Raw genomic sequence first — 24,227 nt, forward strand, 5'->3', positions numbered from 1 at the left:
AAAGATAAACTTTCAGAGTGCAGGTCAGGCAGGCACAGGGAAGGTGAGCACAGCAAGCAGCAAGCCCACCAGAGGCTGGGAGACTGACTGCTCAGGAGAGCAGCAAGCAGAGACACAGCATGCCCCACATCTCTCCCCACAGTAAACAAGACAACTGACTTTGCTGCAAGAAGAAAAATAATCACTGAAATGTTAAGAAAAACAAGCCTTCCTCACTGTAAGGACACAGAGATTTTTTTCATCCAGCCTTTTATTTCAAGTCTCTAGATAACAAAAGTTGTCTATTCTAAGTAGCTACAGCTCTACTTGTGATGAAACAGCCTCCTGGGTTAAAAGCTTTCTTCCTTTCTCTATGAGGTCTGCAGCAAGGCACACCTGAGACATCCTCCTCCCCCACTCATTGTTTTCCTCTTTTCTGATCAAAGTCTGTTAACAAAGAAATTCAAAGGACATGAAAAGAAACAGAGAAACAAGGAAGACTGCAACAGAACACTCAATACATAGTTTAGTAAGAGTTAGGAAAAAAAAGCCAGAGAAGATGTGCTACTCCAACTCTTAAGTCGAGAGAAGAGAGGAGAAACTATTTCCTTCTCTTCCAAAAAGTAATATTCTCTCAACTCCATCTGCTGGTCATAAGGATAACTGTGAAACCAAGCTGGTGTCTTGGAAGCGAAACTCCACACATTGTACTCCTAACCCATGCAGAAACGCTACATTTACTGGTACGTCCACAAAGAAACCATCCATCACCCTTGAACACTGCAAAGCTTCAGCAGGTTTGATTGAAAAGCCAACCAGGGTTCCTCTCTCTGGCAGCACAGCCTGGAGGCTGGGTCCTCTGAAAACAAGAGGCTCCTGCCTCCATCCAGGCTGCACACTGTGCTGAGTGCCAGAGTGCAGAGCACGGCTCATTTCCACACTCTGGAGATTTTGCATGATGTCATCACAGCAGAGCGTAGCCAATCCTGCCTTGAACAATTCCAGTCACACTGGACCTCAACAGCGTGTCACCAAAACTTCCAGCCATGTCAGAAGCAACATCCTTCTTTTGGAAACAAGTCACTTCACTCAAAGAGTTCAAGCTGCCCATTCTGTAGGGAAAACTCACTGTATTCTGGAACAGTCCCACAAAGCAACAGCTAATAGGCTGTGTGGAGCCATAGTTAAGAAAACAAAACAAACAAAAAAAATCAATCCATCTGGCTGGCACTGAAAATTAATAGCTTAATGCTGACCTTTTAATCATTTTAATACCGTACGGTTTGTTACCTCTTTCCTAATTAAAGAGATTAAATGTGCTTCTCAGGGTCTGGTGTAAGGTTAATGCTCGGAGCAAAGGTTGGAAGATGCACTTGAACTAACACTTCCAGGAAACACTTCACTGGGGAGGTGAGGGGAGAGTGAGAGTGTTGTTCATAGCAGAGTGGTAGCCTGAATTTGGATTAAAAAAATCCACTGCTGCAGCAGAGGTTTATCCTGACTACCAGCATGAGGGTTATGCCTGACAGTGAGAAAACTCCTGGTTAGTGTTTGGGACAGGGGTGCCACACATAATGATGCTTGGAATAATGTGGGTTAAGAAACACACTCAACTTCAGGTTTACTTTTGCAGCACACGTATTACAGGGAAAGGCAAAAGATTGAGAGGAGTATTTAAAAAATGTCTATTTTCAGGAACAAGGAGTCTTAAGACAACGGCTGCAGCTTTCTGTTTCCTCTTCTCTTATTTAGATATTCTTAGTGGCAACCAAGGTGCTTGTCAACATCATGCTGGCATCTGGTTTCCTTCCTCAGACATGCCACGTATAACCCATGTTTTCATTCACACGTTTGTCTCTCACACAGAATACTACTTTCAGATAAGGATAGTATAGAGGGCTGGTTTAGCAAGATACGTGGTTCTAATCACCTCTCAGAGAACCCTGGAGGTTCCTTTAAAAGACTGAGTTGGTCTTTTTGCTTGCTGTAGTAGGGGGAGTCTGAACTGATCCTCCACAGGTTGATTTCTGATAGATGGTTAACGTAACACGGTGCCCTTTTCCACTTCACTCCGGCCTCCCTTAGGAAACAGGACAGACCATGTCTCCAGCAGACCACCAGATCAGAGCCACTAAATCAAAATGCCCTCTCTGGGGTCCTAAGGCATCACGGGACACAGCACATGGTGAAGGGATTGCAGCAAGGAAGTGTGGTGTAACAGTTCCAACACTGCAACTCCGCTCTGGGGAGCTGCCTCTGTCACAGGCAACTCCTCACACGTGCAATTTGGGTTGTATTTTAGTTGCTCCATGTGAGACAGAGACTTCCATGAGTTATGGGAACATACATCTAACCAATGTGAATGTTATTTTACCCTTAGATAATGTCTTAGCATATGAAATGGAAAAGGGTTGAGCAAAACCTCAAGTTCAGACTCAGCAGATTCTTCCAGTCTTACCCTCCTTGTGCTTCTAGTCTCCTGTTTAAAACAGGGACCACACAACCTTATCTCAAGAGAGGCCCTGTGAAAAGTAACTAATCCTAAGTATATGCCTGCTCCAGTGATGACTGCCACAGAAATGACTGTTTCAAAGACTGCCTAGGCAAAATATATTACTACATACAGTCAACAAGGCCCACAGCTACACTCTGAGCAGCAAAAAGTAGAACAAAATGTTGAGTAGATGCTGTTTCAGAGGGCACTGTTCACATTGTATGCCAAATAAAGCAAAGACCCTGTGGAAGGAATAGCATATGGCCATGTATGTACTATTACCACGTAATGACACTGCCCTACCCACTGCTGCCAAGTAAAGGTTAAAGTTTAACAAGGCTGACATTTCCTTTTAAATTCCTGACTTTGTAATAATGTTTAGATGGAAACTTCAGTTTTAATATATAAAAGGTTCCACCCCCATCAGGACTGCTAACAAACTCTAAGCACATAATCCCGAAGCAGGGTCGAGGCCTTTTGGCTCGACAGTACCAGGTGTCCATCAGCTGAAATGGCTGCTCCTCTCTGTGTTGGCTTGAGGGAGAAAGATGTATTGGCTACACCAAGCTTCTGACAACTGAGAAACAAAGAAAGATGGTTTTGATTCTCCTCTCAGAATACAAGTCATATTTTTGACATTTTGAAAAAACTGCAACTGACAGTACTAAATTTCCCTTACTTTTCTCTGTCTCTTACACAAGATGGGAGAAAGAAAACAAGGTTTGTTGTGGTTTTTTTACTGGCTCCCCCAGCACTAGACAAGCAAATGAAGACATTACAACCTATCCTAGTGAGTACATTAAGATTTAGGCTTCCCCTAAAACCTGTCATTTAAATAAGCACTAAATTAGGCTTCAGAATCAGCCAGTCACTGAGATGAAGACAGCACTTTGGGCAGATGTGCAGGTTCTCTGCAGATTCAGGGAAATTATTCATTTGCTTTACACCTGATCCAAACTTAATCTATTTCAAAAACAAAATTAGAAGAGTGATGCAGCAAATGGTCATTTACAGATATTGTGCCTGAGTGCAAGAGGAATTCTGAACATGGCCTTACTAGTCACCTGCTCCTTTCCACAATCATAAGCAGTAAATGGCAGATGATACTAAACAAAGATTTCACAGTGTAACTAAACAAAAGTTAGGAAGCAGCCCTCTAGAAGAAGAAGAAAAGAGGAAGTTTATTACATCCTCTTTCTTCTCATATATAGCCTTATTAGTTTGCAGGTAGCAAACTCAGTGATGGAAGGACAAGTACCACTTGTGCCAAAAAATAGCTGGTTTTCTAGTGAAAGTAAAAAATAAGCAATTTGCATCTTATGGAAGGTTTTACAAGTTTCTATAGTAACTGCTATCATGTATAAGAATACAAAATGCAACAAGCTGGAGTTTCCATAGAAACGACACAAGCAGTTTGATTAATATGCAGACATTCCGAGACAAATGGGAATGTTTAAATTCATTTTATACAGAAAACTCTATTAAACAGAATACTATAAACTTGGGCAATGTATCTTAGGAAGAACTATTCTCATAAGCTTGTGAGCTGCAATTCATGCACAATATAAACTGAGAAACACGTGGTCTGTTTACTGTATTAAGATTCACAGGATATGAAAGGTACTACTCAGTTTCAGGGAAGTTTATGATGTATCCAACACATCCATTTAGGAATTTAAATCTAACAAGAGCACTTACAGAGAAGATATTTTCATCTGGTTTGGAACTAAATGTACCAGACAAAATTAAACAGATGTAATGCAATTCTTATAATAAAACACTGCAATTGCTTAGAAGGTTAAATACTGCATAAAAATGCCCACACTTTCTGCAGGCAGTGCAGAGTGGTAGTGAGGAGCCATGGGGCAACTCTGATGTTTAAATGACCATGGAGAAACTGTTCAGTGCTACAGAAGCTCTGTCACCCAAGAATTCAGGATGCTCTACCCAGACATAACAAATCAGGGTAAAAAGGCAGGTACAACTCACCATATTTGGCACACTGGTGACAGGAGTACTCTTGATGTCAGCAGGAAAGGGAGACAAACTATTCGCCATGCCTGGCTTGTTTGGTAACTGAGGATTCACTCCTGTAGCTCCCATCTGCTGTCCTCCAGTTTGACTGAAAGGCTGCCCAAAGGGACTAGTGTTCCCTGTCATTCCCATCTGGAAAAGAATGAATGAAATGATTGTAATTTCCTTGATTCCGAAGGGATATTAAAAAAAGATAAAAAATAAAACATATGTCAAACATCCATCTTTGCACTCACAGAGACCAAATTCCTGTTTAAGTTGCTCAATATTAAATTATTGATTTCACAACTTCAATCTTTTTTTTTTTTAAATAATAAAATTACAAATTTACACAGCTGTGTGTTTAGAAGTCTTGGCAATTCGACTTACAAAATCATCATGCAAATGCAGAGGAGAAAACAAGATTATCCTTCCCAATCTGCACTGACAGAAATTACTTTCACCAACACTGCAAAAACTTTTGTAAACCAAACAAGCCTCAAATCCTGTCACACTTGGTGCATTCTCTGCACATAAGTTTGTACACATGGGAAGGGAGAGGAATATGTAGAGGCATCTAGCTAATGCTCATCTACTGATGGTTTGGTTCTTGAGGAGAAGCATCTGAACAAAAGGACATCTATCTAAGACTGACATCCCTGACAAATGACACCCCCAAAACTCCTTAAGAATAGCAAGCAGAAATATGACTCCCCCTGAATGAGTAAAGAGAACAGTGTGCATCCAAAGGGCCCTCTCTCCTGGAGAAGAGACTCCCAAGAGAAGTGGTGAAATCTCTTTTACTTGAGCCAATCATTATTACACTGGACAAAAGGTCCTAAAAAGGCATTTTAGCAGGAATTGACTTCTTTCAAAGAGGCTAAGACAAGGACCCTCTTTCCCCCTCCAAATAAAGAGGAAATAAAAGTTGATAGATCATGGTTATGCTTTTCCCTGTCCCACACTGGGAGGTTGACCTTCTCACCTATCAGAATGTCTTAAATACAAACCCAACCATTGAGTGTTTATTTGAAATACTAAATCCCACTTTTCCTTTCATTTGACCACTCCTCCAGCCTTTCCTTACAGAACACAATGGTTTTCTGTGGTCCTGGTCTTTTCAATTCCCTCACCAGCAGGGATGCAGCAGAGTAATTCCTACAGCACTCATCACCTTATCAGTGCAGCAGCCTTGTCGCAAGGAATTGCTCAGTGGTTGCTTTTTCATGCTTACAGGAATCAACAACCAGTTGATGAAGCCCTGGTTAAGAGCAGTAAATTATACCAGGGCAGAGTCCAATAAACACAATTTGACTGTGCCTTGTCCTCTTTGTCAGTGTACTTTGGACACTTGGGCTTCAGACAGCTGGCCCAGCAGTACTCCAAGTAGCTTTAGGTTAGAAAATACTCCCTTCACCTGCATCCTGCAGTGACTATTCCCAGATTCAAACCTTTTTCCATGGTACAAAATGTTTTATCTTTACAGAAGGATCTGACCCACTACATACATGTTAAAAAAAACCCAACAAACCACAGAACAACTGTTACTTGGCAAAGTAAGAGGTTATTGTATATGTGCTATGCTCTAGAGTAAAGCTGACTAATTAAAATGGCATATAAGACCAAAAAACCCGAACTGCTTAAAATGCATCAATATCTTAATAATATAGACTGCTTTTAAAGTGGTAATTGCTACTATCACACTGCACAAGTATCAACAGTTTTGTTTTCTGTGTTTGTTTTATTTCCATGTTTGTTTCGTGGGACTGTATGCTCGAAGAAGTTAATTTTAAAAATTATTTATTACACCTGGATTTTGGCAGCTTTTCTCCGAAGAATTAACAGTGACGTATTTAGAAAACTTACCCACTCATCTCAACCCACTGCTTCAGACAAGGTTTGAGAACAGATCATCTTACATCTACAGCCATTCATTAATACTACGGTTGTTTATCAGATTAACAGGGAAGAAAACTTGCGAAACTAAAAGTGAGATTATGAGAACGGAGCTTCTAAGTGACTATTTAAACCTTTCTCAGGCCAGAAAGAGGGATCATTAGTTTATTGGCCGTTACTCAGTTTCCTCCTTGTGTCTAAATCCCCTACTACAAATTTCATATATCTACAGAACTCAGACTTTGTACTTGCTTGCAGGTTTGGTGGAGGTTTTTTTAAAATTGAATAATATATCTGACTACTCTGGCAACCAACCTCTGAGTCCCTGTGGCCACCACCACTATGAAAGCACAGTGGTGAGCACAAGCTGGGAGAGAGAAATGCTGCATACAGAAGATCTTATTTCCACTATTCCCTAACCCTGGCCACACCAGCCTAAAAAGGGCAGCAGTGAGGAGATGGAAAAGACTGGGAGCAGACAGTGAAGTTGCCTAACACAGCTGTGCTGAGCTTGAGCAATGTCATGCTACAAGTCTCTGGCAGAATCTTACACACAGCTGAATTTTCAAAAAGCAGGAGAAAGATATTTTTTTTTTCTTTAGGCAGTGTGAATGCTAAGCAAATTTTACACCAAATTTTAGTTCTTGCTCCAAAAGAAAGGTGTTCTTCATCTCATTTCATTACCAGGAAAGATGAACTTTTTTTGTTAAAGGAAAAAAATGTTTAGAAATAGATTGTTAAACTTGGATTGTTAAAACTACATCACTAGAACATCTTGAAAGCACCAAGGAACTACCCTAACAGGTACCACCACATGGTTGATTTATCATATTCTGTTTTTTCCTTTTCAATGGATTTTGTTATTAAACATATCACACTAAAACAGCAAAGCAACCTTTCAAGTCTTCCAAATTCAGTGGTGATGTGGAAAATTTTTCCTTTTTTAGGTGGTCGTTAAGACACTTGATTGAAATGTTAAGAAATGCCTTCTGTTCTTTGAAAACAAACTGGAAGCAGAGTAGCTTCCACTTGAAACCCTGTAATTGTTTAAACTTGTTCTTTGCCACACGGGATTTTAATGTCTAAAGCTGTGCTTCAACAAGTGAAAGGAACCTAAGGCTAAAGAGTTACACTAGTCTACAACTTAACAAAATAAAGAGATAGTTTGATAACATTGTAAAACATTAGACATGACCTTTAGCCTACACTTCATTTTTGTAAATTACTGCCAGCCAAACTGACAAAGATCTTTGTGCTTGTTTGTTTGAAGTCCACCTTTCAAAAAAATCAAAAGCTGAAAAGATGGAAAGACCTATCTTTTTTATTTATTTTTTTTTTTTAAGAGGCAATCCCTGAAGTAAATGTGGAGCCAAAAATCCAAAAGGACCATGCACAAGTTAATTACAGCTCGCAGACATCTGGAGTTCCAGCGTTTTTTTAAACTCAGTTTTGCCTCAGAGGAGTTCAGGTGCCTCAAGAGCACAGGGTTGTGACTTCCAGACACTAAAAGTGCACAACACAGTGCAAGAACTGCTCTAATGAACTCCTATCTATTTATAACAGTTCTAAACCCAGGCTAGGATCCACAAGGACTTTTAGTGCAGAACAACCTGCTGCCAAACAGCATTAAGATCAACAGCGTTTCAGAGCTGTGACTGGCAACCCGAGCAGAAGCTCAGCATTTATTCCAGCAGCAATCATTTATTCCAGCAAAGGCAGCCAGGTAGGACTGCAGCAAAGCAAAACACTGCCAGCTCCTCACTCAGGGGGGAAGCAACAAATGGGAGGTGGAAGAAAAGGAAGAACCCCTGCCTATCAAACACTGAAAAGATGTGCGGGTGCACAAGGCATTAACTGGCATTTCCTGGTTAATTATCTGAACACTGAGATCAGGTGACCTTCTGTAAAACTTTATCTAAACCACTACTAATTGAAATCTCAAGAAAACAACTGGCATATATAATCAGATGATCGAACATATACAGAGTAAAAATTTTACACTGCTTATTCATTCTGCAAACTGAAACCAGCAGCCCTGAAGCAAACAAGTCAGAAAAGGCTCAAACTCTTCCAGTTCCTGCCTCTGCACCCAAGCTTTTTCCTATGTGAAATGAGGGGGCAGGTGGGGGAAGGCAGATACTCAGAAGACCTTTGTTTTTATACTTCTGAAACAGAACTCTGATCCTGAATTAGCTAGTTCAGGAGCAGATTACTAGGTAATTACAAGTCATCAAAGCAGATAAAACTGCAACAACATGGGAGTTAGCAGCCAGGTAAGAACAGTCCTTTTCACACGGGACTCTGAGGCAGCACCAAGACTTGTATTTTGCTTAAAGTTTAATTTACTGCCCTGAAAGGCATGAAGGCAACAAGCAATCCTGTGCAAGCTGTTTCTTCTTCCACCTGCAACGCACGGGCACAGATACGTATCCCAGGGCTACTCAACGCAGCAGTTTGGTGGCCACTGCGCTTCCATTGCAACAAAGCATAAAGCTTCTCTCCAAAAACCTGGGTTTTGCTGTTCATTCCCACTTTGTTCTAAGCTTAAGGATGTTCCTTCCCCTGTTGCCTTGTCTGCCAGTTCATCTCCTTTCTTCTCTCCCCGATGCAACCACCATTTCCTGCAAGGCTGTGTTCCCTGTGCTCCTTCATCCCACCTCATCCTCAGCCAACTCATGTTTTATACTCGTGTTTCTGTGCTCCAATTTCGTGCAACTCTTGCTTCTTTGTGCTCACAACTGCAATGACTTCTGCTGGAGTAATGCAGACTTTTTCACAATCCAAGTGTCTGCTATGCAGCTGCAACGGGGTAGAAGTGGAGGTGCTACAAACCACCCCAGCACAGGAACAAAACACCTGAAGTCTCTGAAGAAGTAACACAATTCACGCAGGACACCAGCTTAAACTCATTATTTCTACTCTAAAACAGTTTCTCTCAGAAATATGACAATGCTGCTCTCCTTTAATGGAAAAGATGCATTTAATAATTCTGCTATCCAGAAAGAAAAGCAGATTTTGTTCCCTTTTTTATTTTATCACTATGGCAACTCTCTAAGATACTGGAATCTATTACTGAGTGTGGATAGGAAATAGGGTATTTCACTCTACTCTCACAAGCCAAGAAATGTACAAACTTCCAAGCTGAAAAAAGAAAAACTTACAATCTCTGTTTAGCTGACTTGGACTTCAGAATACGTCCCACACTGCCATGTTTTGAGCAGCAAGTGAGAGGTACTTCTTGTTTTGTCTTTCAGTTATTTTCAGAGCTGAACAGCAATTCAATTTCCTGTAGTTCCTGGAGTTACATAGATACTATAGATCATGTCTGCGACCAAATCTATATGTGGTCGTGCAACTCAGATTTGATAGGACAGAAATGAGAAGTTCACCAATCTAATTTAAAAGATACCTTAGGACCAGACTGGATCTTCACACCATCCCATTTCTTCTGTTTTTAAAGCTCACTCTTTTCCTTCATCCTTTATCACTGCTGACATACCACAGCACTTCTTCCTCTAGCCCAGAATCAAGGAGCAACTCCCTCTTTGTACACTGAGCATTTAGGCCATAAATAAACCCTGTCCTTTCCTCTTGCTCTAAGTTTTTATTAACTGTCCCTTCACTTCTTGCCACTATAGCCAGTTCTCTCATTCACAGAGTTACTTCATTATCACATATTCCTCTGAGGCTCCCAGGACATGCAACCAATATAACCTGCTGCAAAAACCATTCCCTGTTACAAGCACATAATTTCCTTTCACAATCCCTTTTCTAGCTTCCCTGCAACATGCTGCCATAAAACACAGGATCTTACACAGCTCTGCTCCTCACTACCCATTTTCCTTTGGGAAACTCTGCTTTCCTCTGTTGCACTAACCCACTCTTCACAGCAGGGTTCCAAACTTTAAAAAAAAAGATCTGGCAAGACAGACTGAGTTCTCTTTCAGTTTTCCTGCAAGACAGAAAGATAATCCTCATTTTCAGGCACTAAAACATGCCAAGGAGCAGCACCTACCTCTGACAACACTCATTTTATAACTTGTACCACTGCTGTCTACATCAAATTAATGCCACACATTTATTAAAATTGGTTGGTTCAGACAGATTAGTTCAGGAAAAACTTTATCTCTAAGTTAAATGTTGGTTTTCATTGAGTTTTGAAGCACTGACTCTTCTGAAGGTTTTTCTAGCCTAGTATTTCAAAACAAGACTATCAGATGTGGAGCAGCCTGACAGCAGAAAAAATACTGGAAGGCTGATATGGGAATGAAAGAACTTAAAGCAGCATGAGTTCAGTGGAAAATAAACCTGGCTGAAGTAATCTGATTATGATCCAATCCTGCAAACTAAAAATAGTTATAGTTAATATTCAATTCAGTACCTACTAGATATTTAACTAGCAAACAGTCCTAAAAAGAAAGGAAGCAAGCTAGACAAGCTTGGCTGGACTTGGAAAGCTGTGCATCTGCAAAATGCTTGAACAACAAATCTGAGCTCTCAATGTGACAAGAGAGGCATGAGAAGATGACCAGGTAAGTGTAAAACAACCTCTTTGTGCTTTTGGCTTGATGTGAGTGTTACTGTGATGACAACAACAACCATGCTGCTTTAGTTCTTCATGAACCACAAGTAAAACTGATGGAGTCCAGAGAGGCCTCAAGAAATATTCAAAGGACTAAAAGGTATGGATACAACAGGCAGTCTAATTGCAATCTCATAGTCTAATTTCTTCAGCTTACTATTTAAGCTTATTAATTTGCTTATCTTATTCAGGCAGTGAGAGAAATGATCCTACAGTACCAATTTTGGTGATAGAAAGGTGGTAATACAAGCATTTTCTGTTTAGCAAAGATGTATCAATAGGTAAGAACTGAAGCTTCAAAGCAAAAATTAGAAAAAATGTGACCAAATATGACTGAAGTTCTTAAGATTATATTAATCTTCTATCTAAATAATGTGTGCTTTTACTTATCCACAGGAATTAACTCACAAAGGCCATAGGGCCTATGATTAGAGGTATGCCTGGCTTTTTATCACTCATTTTTATAGGCTTAATTCTTTAGAATATGGAACCTGGTGATAGAAGGCGAATTAGAAGTTCCCTTCTTTTTGTCTAGGGACAACACAGAAAGGTGAGAAGAAAAACCATCTCAGGAAGCAAAAATTATCTAAGACCTTAACCAAGCTGCCAAGTCCATTAACCGAAGCCACAAACAAGTATCAAAGTCCAGGAAAGCAGAGGTGCAGAACAGAAGCCAAAAACTGCACCAAACTATTGAATCCTCCTCTGTGCTGCAGAACCATGTTAGAGACCAAGCACAGCTAAGTGCAACTTCAGCTGACTGCTCTTCTAACAACATGAGATGAGAGACACAGTGGACTGCAAGGCAAAATTTCATTTCTTCAGTCAATCCAGCAGCAATTAAATTGCCTCTTCAGAGTGACACCGATTCCAGGCTCACAAAACAAGTTATGTTGTTAGCTGGGTATCCTAAGGATACTGGGCTTAAGCAATGGTGCTGTGACACCTTCTCTTCTCCTCAAATCAATTTTTCTCTAATCACTTTGGAAATCACTAGTCAATTTGACCAATTTTTTGTTAAAGGTCTCTCAGATAATAAAGTTCCTAAGACTGCTGAGTAGAGAGACAAGACAGGAAGATTATGACACTCAGATTAACATCTCCATGAAGAAAAGGCAGAGACCTCTGCCATTACCCATGGCATTCAGAGGCAGACCGTGTCTCCAGGGCTCTCAGTGAGCCATCAGTACTGTCACCTGTGTCCTATCAGCACCTCAGAAGGATTACCTGAGGACATGGGAGGGAGCTGAAAGCATGATAGGAAATGGTTTAGAAGACCCTTGGGGAGGGGTGCTGTGAAGAAGCACAGCCTCTATAGTGGCAGTGTAAGAATACACAGCCAACCTACTGGGCATGCTGCTCTCAAATCTGTTTTGGCAACAGAAAAATAGGAAGGTCTGACCCTTTTTTCCCCACCCAAGTGCTGCCATACCTCTGAATCTGAAAAAACAGTTAGAGGAGGAAGACAAAAATACAGTCTTTTAGTGAGCTGCCACTATCCTTATGTTATTCTGGACTTAAGTCTATGGCACAACTTAACTGTAATCCTCAGATGAATAATTTCAATTATTTCATTGCAAAAAATGTATGTGATAACTGGGGACAGAGAGAGAACAGAGGCATCCTAGGTATGATTTGTTTTGATAAAAGGCCAGATCTTCACAAACTAACAGTACTGTTGAAGAGCTGCATATGTGAAAGCTGGTCTGTTCAACAGGACAAACTGCTCTTGGAAGATCTTTGTCATTCACTGCTACTGTCTTCTAAATCCCTTGTAGTTGCAAGGCAGGACATTCCCCTTACTTCCTCCTGTAGTACCACTGAAACAACCCAGTGTGAAATGACATCTTAACTGCTGAGGAGAGAATAACTAGTTCCACCTTTCCAAAGTTACCTATAAACTATGATTCAGTTCCCTGAATGTCTGAGCTGTAACTTTAGGGCTATATCACAATCAATAGCCTTATGTTGACAGAGCAACCACACATAAATATGCCAACTCTTCTAGAGCCATTGCTGCTCAGCACCTCAAATGCTTCATCCAAAACCTCCTATTATATCACTGGCACATTAGGGACTCCTCTTTATTTTTCATTTTTAAAACTAGCAAACTGGTATGAAATGGAAATTCTGCACTTCCCACTATGATGCAGAAAGTATCCTTTGGGTTTTGCATGAACAGAATGATTGGGTAAACAGGACTGGCACACTGCTCCTGCCTCTAAGCTACCACTTTTATAAGTCACTACAGGAGAGGGATGATTCAGAGCTTGTTCTCTACTTGCTGCCACCATCCATGCAATCCAACACCCCCTTTACTTTCTTCTTTTATGAACTTCACCAAAACCAGTCACTTAATACTCCATTATTGGGCTAAGCCTTCAAATCCCTTGTCATCAAATACTTCGCCTACTTCAAGCCCGGGCTTTCAACACACAACTTGGCTAAAAAGCTCTGCATTTTGTCCCCCTTCTCCCTTCCCATCCATTGAGCTGTTTTTGCTACAAAGAAGTGTGTTACCTTGCTTGCCTTAAATAATTTTCACTTTCTTCCTTTTGATCTTTACCTTTCCCTCAAGGCAAGAAAATTGAGCATTAAGGTGTCAGATGTTCAGAAGTTATCAATTAAAGTATACAAAGTACTATGAATAGAAGAGTAGATCTGCTCTAAGCAATGAAGGAACAGCAGAAATTCAGACTGACAGACAATCCATCTGCATTTTATACTGTCAGAAAGCAATAGTGAAAGAGGACAGAACTGCTTTCAAAAGGCTTATTTCTGCTTTCCAGAGTGGTAACTCAACAAGAGACAGACACCTCTGCTTTGCCATCTGCACCACTTCACCACCAGTCCCCAGATGAGTGTCACACACAGCTTCCAGAGCTACTATGCTCTGGCATCAGCCACCTGGAGTTGATCCCTCCTCAGTCCTGTGAGCTACTGCCACGACTCTGATCAGCCACTTTGCCTGCACGCTGGGTACAGAAGAGCAGCCTTCCAGCCAGGAACACGATGAGGACTTTGTACTTTGGACTCTTTATCTCCCTCTGGTATGAAATACAAATCTTTAACACGAAGCAAGGTCCACCTCACTGATTAAGGCTCTCAGAGAAGAGTAAAACACAGGTCCATTACAAATTCTTTTCAGTTGTGAAGTAGGAAAGGCAGGCTTTCTCTACTATCTTGGCATCATCTTGTATCTGTTTACTGATGAAAAATAAAAAGGGCCTTTCCTAATTAGTTTCATCCTATAGTAACATGTTCCAAAAGAAAGTCACCATGGTGCTTGGAACATACATGCCAGAGGGACAGATGGAGAGACAAGGAAAAGATTAATCATTTTATGGCAGAAAGCCAGAGGCTTTACCAAAAAAAGTGAATTTTAGTGCAAGAAAGGTGGCAATCCTGTATCAGCTGAGGTGAGAGCTCCTCACCTAAAGCCATCTACAGATTGGGCAGTTTGACAAAAACACTAATTTACAAATTCCTTCTCTTTTAAAGTCAGCGAGTAACAAGTCTGCCTTGAAAGTAACAATTCAAGAATCAGTTTTGAGAATTAAATCATGATCTGGCTAGCAGTGTTCTGAGGAAGCCTACCTTGTGCTGGAAGTCTCTCTAAGCTAACTGCCATCACTAATGCCAACTGCAACAGATTCATGAAGCATTTAGAGTGTCCTGCTCTTCAGCAGCAAACAAATGCAAAGAAAAACACTTAAACACCCAGGAAGAATCATAATTTACTTCATCCTTTATTACAGGATGAAAGATTTTGCAAAGCTATAATTAAAATGTTAAGAATACCATTAAAAGAAAGCCAGGTGTTTTATTACCACTTGTTATAAGATTTGAAATTCTCTCCTAAGCATTTCATGGAGGGCAAAAACAAATTGAAGTATTCCAAGGAAACAAGACCACTTAAAAAATAATGTTCAAACAATTCTGTATAATCACTGAAATATAAAAGACAATTTTGTGAGGAAATGCTCTTTATGAATGACTGGATATTTAGAATACAAACTCTTTTAATACATTTAACTAGAAATTAACCTTTCCCAGGAAAAAAAAGAAAATAAAATAATCACATGCTTGCACTATATGTGACTAAAGTAAGAAAATGTCCCCAAAATTCCACACAAGCCTGAGTGCTCATACAATGGAATAAACCATAGGAAGAATCCAAAGTGATTTCTGCATGAACATCATTGTTGTACTTACAAATCAAAAATAAAGCTCAGAAGGCTTATTCTGCAATGGTGTAACCTCTGCAAAGAAAAACTTCAAAGCTCTAATGGATAATTAGTCACAATTGATCAATATATTTCAATTGCTTCAAGACCTTTTATGAGTGCCAAGCAGAAAAAGTGGCTTTCTTCAGATAAACAACTATTCTTCTACATCAGAATTAGAAAGTTAACCAGAAGTGCAAAACATGAACATATTTCAAAGGTTTGTTTCATCAAGAAAATCTAGATTGGACACTAACAGTAATTGAACAACACTTAAAAAGATTTTGAAAGGCTGAAATTCAGTTAAGATACACCTCTACAGATACTTGACTGGTAGATTCACAGGCCAAAATCCTTCTGTGTTAGTATAAGAATCAACTTGTACTAAAACACATTTATAGTCACATCAAAACAGAGTTTTGTAACACAGGATCTCAACTCAATGTCCCTGTCCTCCCTCAGCTCCTCTACTTCCTCATCATTAAGCTAATGCAGGTCTCTAAACCAACAGCAAATCTCAACACAATGTCCTTTATTTCCTGTACCGTAAATATGAGCCTTTTGAAATGTACCCAAGAAGCCACAAAAGAATTTACAGATGTGCCTGCTGGCACCTCAGCACTTCTGGAGTTCCTCTAGTTGGCTGGAGACAGCCAAGTAAAAGAAGAGCACATCATGCTTCAAAAATTCAGTATTATAAGGAATCAACTTTTGTTGGTAAGTCAAACAGTAGCACTATTTAAGAGAGATTCTTTCCCATTTATCTCCCAGAAGCTGACCAGAGATACATTATCAGGTGGACAGCATGATATAAGTCTACAGAGGTGTGAAAAAGGCAATAGTAGCTCAAGATAGTAACAGCAACAGGAAAAGTGCCTCAGAAGTATCAGGAAAAGAAGTATTCTGTTTCCTTTCTTTACAGTATGTAGTCTCCTTGGCAGACACATCCTACAGGACAAGCAGACACACTTGTAGACAAGGGAGAGATTGTGTTTCTAAAAGGAGTAATTATTCTATTTCAATCCAGAACTGGGGGGGAGGGGAAGAAAACCAAATAGACATGAAACAAATCTACACTGCAGGTTACATTAAATACATTAAAAGAAAATAAAAATCAATATAGCTTACTCAAAACAACCACTTAGCAAAAATACCATTGCCTATTAACAGTAACTAAGGAGAAACAGAACTATAAATAATTCATACTGTTGAAATAATTTTTAAATAACTAAGAAGCAATATGTTTATTTTGAAACACCACACTCCAAGTCAGAGCTACCTTGAAATCTCCAGTCTTTCTGTAGAAACATGCTCTCCTCCATGATTTAACAACTCAAGTGAAGCTACCAAGAGACTTCTCAACAGGTGTTTTTACACAATATCCAATTTTTTTCTTTAAACACATGCTTAAAATTGAACAGTGGGAACAAACTAGGTACACACACACTTCTCACTGAAGGCAGCCTACCAAGAAATATATTTTAACCCAAGGTGCCCAGTATCAGACTAAGGAAGCAAACACAGCCCTTTCCAAGAGGGAAATCCCACCTTCAACTCATGGTGGTCCAACACTCCTCCATTTCCAGGGTACAAAGATCCTCCCATTGTTAAAGCAGTTATTTAATTTAGTCAATGTGCCAAAAGTTTCAAAGGGCACTTGTTGTTTGTTTTTGGAAATCCACTTTAAAAAAAGAATACCATCCAGACAGGCCAGCATTATACTGCAGTCACTCTGAAACACACTTTCTGCCCCAAAAGAGCAGCATCTCTCAGAGTAAATAATCTATTTACTACTCTCTTCTAAAAGTCTATGAAATAGGTCCTTTTGGCAAAGATGTTCCTATATTTAAGGTGCTGTGTTTTCATTATGATTCAGTCTAAAACAAAGGCACTACTGAATCCCTCTTATGGAACAGTATGATGCTTATTTGCAAAGCCTGAAGCAAATGTGTACATACACATCCCAAGGAATAGGACTTGGGAATCTTCAGAGCACGTAAGTATAACATTACCAGATGCTACTCAGAGGTGGTTCTTGTAGCATCAGTTCAGAAATCATCTGAATCTCAATTCTTCAAAGTATTTCTGACTTCAGAATTAAAGCCACGACTTGGATTACACACAAACAGTTAAACATTAAGCTTAGTATGCCACCTCCCTCCCCAGTCACTGCAATTTCTGGGGTAAATACTCCTTACTGTGCTGACAAGAAGAAGGGTGGGGAAGAGAAATGAGCATGTGTCACTCATGGTCAATGGACAATGCTGCAGCAAACTGTGTATTGATGACTTAGGACTCCATGCATAAAACAACAGGTATCTCCTCTGAACATTCACAAGCAGAAAGGAAAATGCCATTATATTTTGCCATTACTCATGATTAGTCCTGCAAAGCAAATTAGCAATTTTGTCAGCAAGAATTCAGGATTTTTTAATTTAATTTTTTTTTAATGTGGAAGCAAAGTGTGTATTGAAATAGCTTTTCTAGTTTAAAAGTTAATATTTAAATAAAGGTGAAAAAAAAGCTTGTCTGCTGTTAAGCTGCCGTGGGCATGCCCCTGTGTAGCCTCTTGTACTGACATTTCACCCTTAGCTGAGAAAGGGGATTTCAAAATTCCAAAGCACAGCTTTCAAACATCATGTATTTTTTTGGTCTGATAGTTGAAGCTGTCCCATTTGTGTTTCACCAAAGTGTTTTCACTTCTGGAAACCACAGGAGAAGAGTTGCTTCCCGTCACTGCTTCTCCACTCCTGATCCATTTCTCAGGTAGGCTGACACAGTGTATCACGATATATGTAATTTTCCAAGTTTCCTGCATTGCCTTTTTTCTAAGAAAACAGAGCCCTACCATTTAGTTTTCAGACAACAATACCAGATGCTTTGACACAATTCTGTATGTACTTCCAACCATAGGATTCCCAATATAATCACAGCTCTCTCTGTCAAGTAGAAATATTAAGTTTATCTTTTAAGTAAGGAGAAGTTTTGAGACCTGCTAAAAGGTCTTGTCATCAGAAATGCTCCTGTGCAACAGTATCTATATGCATGACTGGAGTCTGTTAAGAAAATTACTATGACAAAGCCACTTCCTTCTGGCTGAAGTAATCTGGCATTTCGTAACTTCTACACACCAACACTCAACTTGGCAGGTTTTCCTCCCTCTCAACTCCCGAGTCATTTTTTATCTTTGTTTGAAAAAAAAACAACAAACACCCAACTACAAACAGCAGCAGGAAGATACATGAAAACAGTCTAAAAACTTGAAAGAAATAATTTCAGTCATGCTTCTTAGTAAGGACTTGGAAGTTTATTCTGTCATTTTCGTAAACCTTCTGAAACAGCACTGGAAATCTTGCTTTTAACATGTGGCTTCCAAAAGAAGCAGTGGATCTATTAGCTTCATTTCCAAAAACTTCTTTCAGATACACTGCTTAGAAATAAACGCCATTCCAACAACAAAAACTGAAGAATGACAAGATGGTAACTAGTATGATTTAGTGACAAAATCCTTCACGCTTGTGTTGTGCTACCACAGTAGAAGATAATGGCACAATTCTACCCCAAAAAAGATACCACAAACATTTTGGTTCTGTCAGCTGGATGGTAAGTCAGTGCAAGTGAACAGAGATAGATTTTGAACTGCCTGAGCTGGAAGCAGGAGGGGAAGCAAGGTGTGGTCTGCCCCCACGAAGGCTGACGTGTCCCCTTTCTTGCAGCATTCACTTTGCAGCTCTAGAGCCAAACTGCACCCAGGCACCTGCTCAAGCAGAAGCAGGAGACGGGAGCCAAGTGACTATCACTTCAAAGATCTTCAACGGCATTGCACAACTGCAAATGAAGTTTAACTCAAGTATCAGAAATAGGAAATGACTCAAAATTCAGGTGCCAGGAGTACTAGTTGTGGTAAGCTTTTCAAGTCACCAAATCTCTTCAGTCTGTCAGAGTAAACTCCTCTGTGGAGCAGCACTTTGCATGGTCATGTTTCAAAACAAAACTGCCTTGCAGTTATTTCAATTTTACTACGAGTCAGTGAGTTTTGCTGCTATGTGTTTCTACATATTTATATCCTTCTTCTGTTTGGATTATTATAAAAGCACATATGTCTCTTCTTGGTAAAAATGCTGTTTTGGTAATAAAATTATTCAACAGAGAACCAAGAGACTACGGTCAAGTCTGTAACATGAAGAGTCCCTTGAAACCGGGAAGCAGCATTATCTGGAACACGATTTGAACTGGCTACTTGTGTTTGCCAGAGGCGTGGTCTGCTAGGAGACAGTCAGCTTGGCAGCCTCCTATGGACAACTTAGAGGATGAAAAGCAAATTAACTGCAAGTCATGTTAAAACAATTCAGACAGATTCAGATAGATTGAGAGTCACCACAGAAACAAACTGCACCAGCAGTTTGCTAAAGCACACAGAACTGCAGAGGAATGGGAACATCTTCAGCTGACTTAATTCACAATCAGCAAGCGTATCGAAATCTGGCACTTAGCAATATCAACTGGGTCATCTGTTTAAATAAATAGTTTGCTTCATTTTTCTGACCACAAATTTTCCTTCGTACAGATTCCCCACATCCAGCAACATAACTGCATATACAACTGAAGTCTTGTATCACAATTCTTGCTTTTTACAGTAGTTAATTCTCTTACTAAATTTACACAAGAGTAATATCCAACACAAACCCATCACTTGGTGAACAACTATAAAACTGAATGTGTCAAAGGCAAGTGTACTGTATAGACACCCAGCTTAGAATCAACAAATAACAGAACCTGGCTCTTTCTACCTCAACAATAAATATAAAAAGATATATAAAAAAATACTGGTTATTCTCTTGGTAGACATAAAAAACCCCAAAACTATTTTACTGGTTTCTGTTTGGTTAACTTTGTTTAAGAGCTCCTCCTCCTCTTTAATCTAAAACTTCTCCTGCAACATGCACTGTCATGTGGCTTTTCTGAATAAAACCAAGCTGAAAACACACACTATTCAAATTAATTAAGCTAATACAGTTAAGAGAAAAGGTTGCTCTGAATTCATCTGCAGAAATCCAGCGTAACATCTATTTTTGCACATTTAGTGATTTTCTGAACCTGTTAAATTTTTTGTGTCAATCCTACGACTGGTAGCTACTTCTAATTAAAAACATAAATGCACAAGTAAGGAAAACCCATCACTTGCACTCTTCGAACACTGTATCTGAACTCATAACCACCAGACCACCTCCTGAAATACTTCACTGGAAGACCTGCCAGACAGATCAGCTTTTCTACCAGTTTCACCCTGCCAGAAGAGTTCTAGCTTATATCAATACAAACATATTCCTTTAGAGTTTTCAATATGAAGTTACTTAAAATCTACAATCTTATAAATGCATTTTTTAAAAAAACCAAACAACCCAACAATGTGATCCTCATAACTAGGTATGAAAATAAACAACCATTTTCTCCCGATCTCTTCATAGATTCAGAGTAAGACCTGACCAAACAATTACATTCTTTTATTGGGCATCCAGTTTGATTAAACTGTAACTGTCAGAAAACTAACTTTGAGGCAGGTTTACTAATCTTATAGAGAAAATAACTTTGAGAGGAAGCAGGAGCAGCAAGCTGTGGTTTCACTGAAGGCTGAAAGCAATGGCTTCCACACCCCATCAGCCACATGCATCAACAAGGCTGGATTTTTTCCCTTAGTTCCCACTGCTGGGTATGTGAGTGATACAGCTCTGAAGTTCCTGAAGATTATTTCCTTTACAGGATTGTACAGGGCGGCTTCACAGCTTGGAAACACATGGAAAAGAAAATACTCATGAGTATTTTCTACTTAACTACTTCTTAAGAGAAAGAGTAAAAGTACCAGTTAGATGAATCACTTCTTGAAACTCTGTCAACAGGGTACAAAAAGGAAGTTTCAGAACCATACAAAACAAATGGGAACTTCCCAAAATTTTCTTCTGATTTTCCACAAACTTTTGATAGCTGTATTAGGACAGGGGGAATGCATCTCAGCAAGTGACTACATCTGAATCTACAGAAACACAACTTCAAGCTCCAGCTGCCAGCCCCAACAACTGTATGAAGCTTCATCTCTCTCATTTGGAAAAGATGAACTCTCAAAGCAACAGGAGAGTGTTAGGCACAGAGGATGCTTCCAATAAGTCCTCATTTCTATGGAAGCAACAGACCATCTGCTTAGCTTTGCTACTGCTGAAAGTGTTTGACAACCAACAATCTTGACTAACAACTCTTAATTTTAAAAGATTTTCTAGATGGTTTGAACACGTTTTCTGGACTTCACAAAAAAAACATGGCACAAAAGGTCAATTCTGCTACTACTGGAAATTGCTGTGACAAGATGAGCTGTACCTCTCCCCCTGCCAAGTGATAATTGTTCAAAGAAGAATCCTTCAGCTCTTTTAAGCAAATTTCTTTAATAACTTCAAACCATGAAAAATTATCCTTGTAGTGCTGTCCAAGAAAATAGGGCCATAACGCCACAGTTACAAGCAAAATTGTTACAGGAAAGGAGGCTGGTGATGAATGAAGCAGCTAAGATATACACAGAGGCTTCCTCAAGGTTTCCACATTAACTCAGACAAGTCAAAAATCAGAAAGCAGGAGCTCTAAATAAATCCAAACAGGCAAATTACATAGCCATGGCCAATGAAGAATTCAAATCCTTGCTCTTTTAAGTTGTTGTATCTTCAAATTTACAAAACCTTCTCAGGAACTACTCTACTCCCTATGTTAAAAAATACTATTCTAGGCTGTCAAGAACATGCTATATATGCCCAAGAAAGCACAAGTATGACTTTCATATCTATTATTTAACTTGTATTGACAGGTTGCTTCTTCTGGAGGATCATATGACATTTATTAAATCCTTTGCTCCTGTCTCTATAGGAAGAGGAAGTGTTTTGATTTAATCTCTCCCTCCCAATGTTAACACATTTGTCTTCATGTCAGCACCTCATGCACTCTGACACTGAGAACTGGTTATTCCTCACTTCCTTCCCAATTGGTTGGGGCAAGGTTTATCTGCTAACTTCAACTTAGGCAGGCACATACATCATGGGCTTCAGTGACTATGCTCATTTCTGGTGCACTTTCCATGCTTTCAAGAGCTGCCTTAAAATGGCAAGTCCAGCTCAAAATTAACAATATTGGCTTATCAGGCTCCAGATGAAACGATTCCCAGTTATTTCTGCGCAAGTGAAGGAATCAGATTCTGGATTTTTTTTTCCCCTTCCTTTTTCTCTTGCTAGAAAGAATGCTTATAAAAACATACCACAAGACAAACAGAAAAAGCAATGGACTTTCAGTCATTTACTAAAAAAGGATTAGAACAAACCATCAAGGAAGCAGAGTCTTGCCCAACAAAACTGCTCCCAACTCACAGAGGGTCAGGAGTGCTACACATGCACATAAAATACACTGAATTGAGACAGAGGCTTCTAAGCCATGCCTGAATGTGGTTAATCAGTGCTGCACATCGAGTTAACATTATGAGAAAATCTTGGTTTAAAAAGTCCTTTTAGATTTTTTTCTGCATTTGTATTTCACTCCTCTTTCCTTCCCTCAGGATGTACTTCTACAGTCACCACCTGCAGAATTTGCTCCCAGCCCTGATACAGTTCTTCAAGCATGATGGCAGCTACATTTTTAGCTGTTTAGTTAAGTTAGGCACGTTCACTGGCAGTAGATCAGTTTTTACTGCTGCTCCTCTTCAAATCTTTTAAGCTGTACACATACAGTGGTAAACATCAGGGAACAGGAGGTGAAAAAAACCTGCCCCACCTTCTCCTTCAGCAGAAATTGCAGTTTCAGAAGAACAAACTGACAAATGTTTCTTTACTTTTCTTTAGTTTTCATCACAACTGCAGCATCAACTGGAGAAAAAGCTAATACTATCATGGCTCATAATCCTATTATGACAATAAACTGGGGAATGGGAAGAGCCTGGAAGAAGTTGCCAAGCCTCAAATTAAGGAAAATCCTCCTATTGAGGAAAATAGCAAAAAGAGAGAATGCGTGTGCTTCTCAGAAGACAATTCAGGGAGCAAGGAATTTGGTCCAAAAGGGTAACATAAAATACTTGTGTAAAACATTGAGCTTGCTTGTCTCTTACTGTGAGAAAATTTAGATATAAATAAAGTAAAACCACAACATGCTTGTTAAGCTTCATCTTGTTTAATATGATATGGAGCCCTGGAAAAAAACCCAAATTTGCTATTTTTTCAATTGGCCAAGTTTAAAAACATTTTTTAAGTGCTAGCACCTCCACAGAAGCACTATTTTATCACTTATGGGCTGTCATTAAATGCTCCTCTTCCGTTTTCCCAAACAATTTTGAGTCTAAGGATTTCTAAAAGCACTAGATTTGCTCCAGTCTTTTGGAAATGCACCAGCAATGCTGAGCACAGCACTGCATACAAGGATTACCCACTGATCTCTGTAACAGGGGCACTTCCACTATTCCTCTGCAACATATTCCTTGGCCAAATTAACCTTTACTTCTTGAACATATGCTAAGTGAGCAAGTCTACGTTGCCCTCCTGAGCTGGTGAATCCCATTTGTAGCTGGCATGAGGCTTAGACTGAAGTCCTTGAACAATGGAATTTGTCTGAGTGCTGGTCTATTCCTTACCAGGGGTGGGTTTGTTTAAAATAAATTAAGACATCACAGAGCCTCTCCCACCAGACTTATACATACTCCATCAGATTAAGACTTTAGGCAAGTCCTTTTGCTTTGGGGTAATTCTACTTGAGTTAGTCCACATTAAAAAAAAAAAAAAAGTAGTAGTTTCATCACATAATAGTGTAGTGACTAGGAAAAATCTCAGAGCTCAGAAAATCATTCTAGAAATAATCCACATAATTAGAATTTGTCCCTCTTCTTATGCATTTCAGAGAAAAACAAATTAAAAGTAAGCTGAATTTTTTTCTGTGCAGGCCAATCCCCCCCACACAACAAATTTAGCCAGTTCAGAGCCTGGACAGAGCTACAGCCACTTTCACATGCTTTGACCTTCCC

At 39.5% G+C, this 24,227-nt stretch overlaps 1 protein-coding gene and 1 long non-coding RNA gene across 6 annotated transcripts in view; one reads left to right on the top strand and one right to left on the bottom strand.

The window, feature by feature from the left end:
* The window catches only part of CREBBP (CREB binding protein), a 100,371-nt gene that overhangs the window by 60,369 nt on the left and 15,775 nt on the right, over positions 1–24,227 (bottom strand). For all 5 annotated transcript variants that reach the window (XM_051631865.1, XM_051631864.1, XM_051631863.1 and 2 more), the window contains one exon: positions 4,463–4,639. In XM_051631865.1, coding sequence (XP_051487825.1) covers positions 4,463–4,639 — 177 coding nt within the window. The remainder of the gene's footprint in view (positions 1–4,462; positions 4,640–24,227) is intronic.
* On the top strand, positions 10,831–14,201 carry LOC127390411 (uncharacterized). The gene is made up of 2 exons (XR_007890861.1): positions 10,831–10,914; positions 13,754–14,201. It is a non-coding gene; the product is annotated as an uncharacterized LOC127390411 (long non-coding RNA).

This window comes from Apus apus, chromosome 14 (assembly GCF_020740795.1).
Source record: "Apus apus isolate bApuApu2 chromosome 14, bApuApu2.pri.cur, whole genome shotgun sequence".
In the NCBI taxonomy this organism is placed as follows: Eukaryota; Metazoa; Chordata; class Aves; order Apodiformes; family Apodidae; genus Apus; species Apus apus.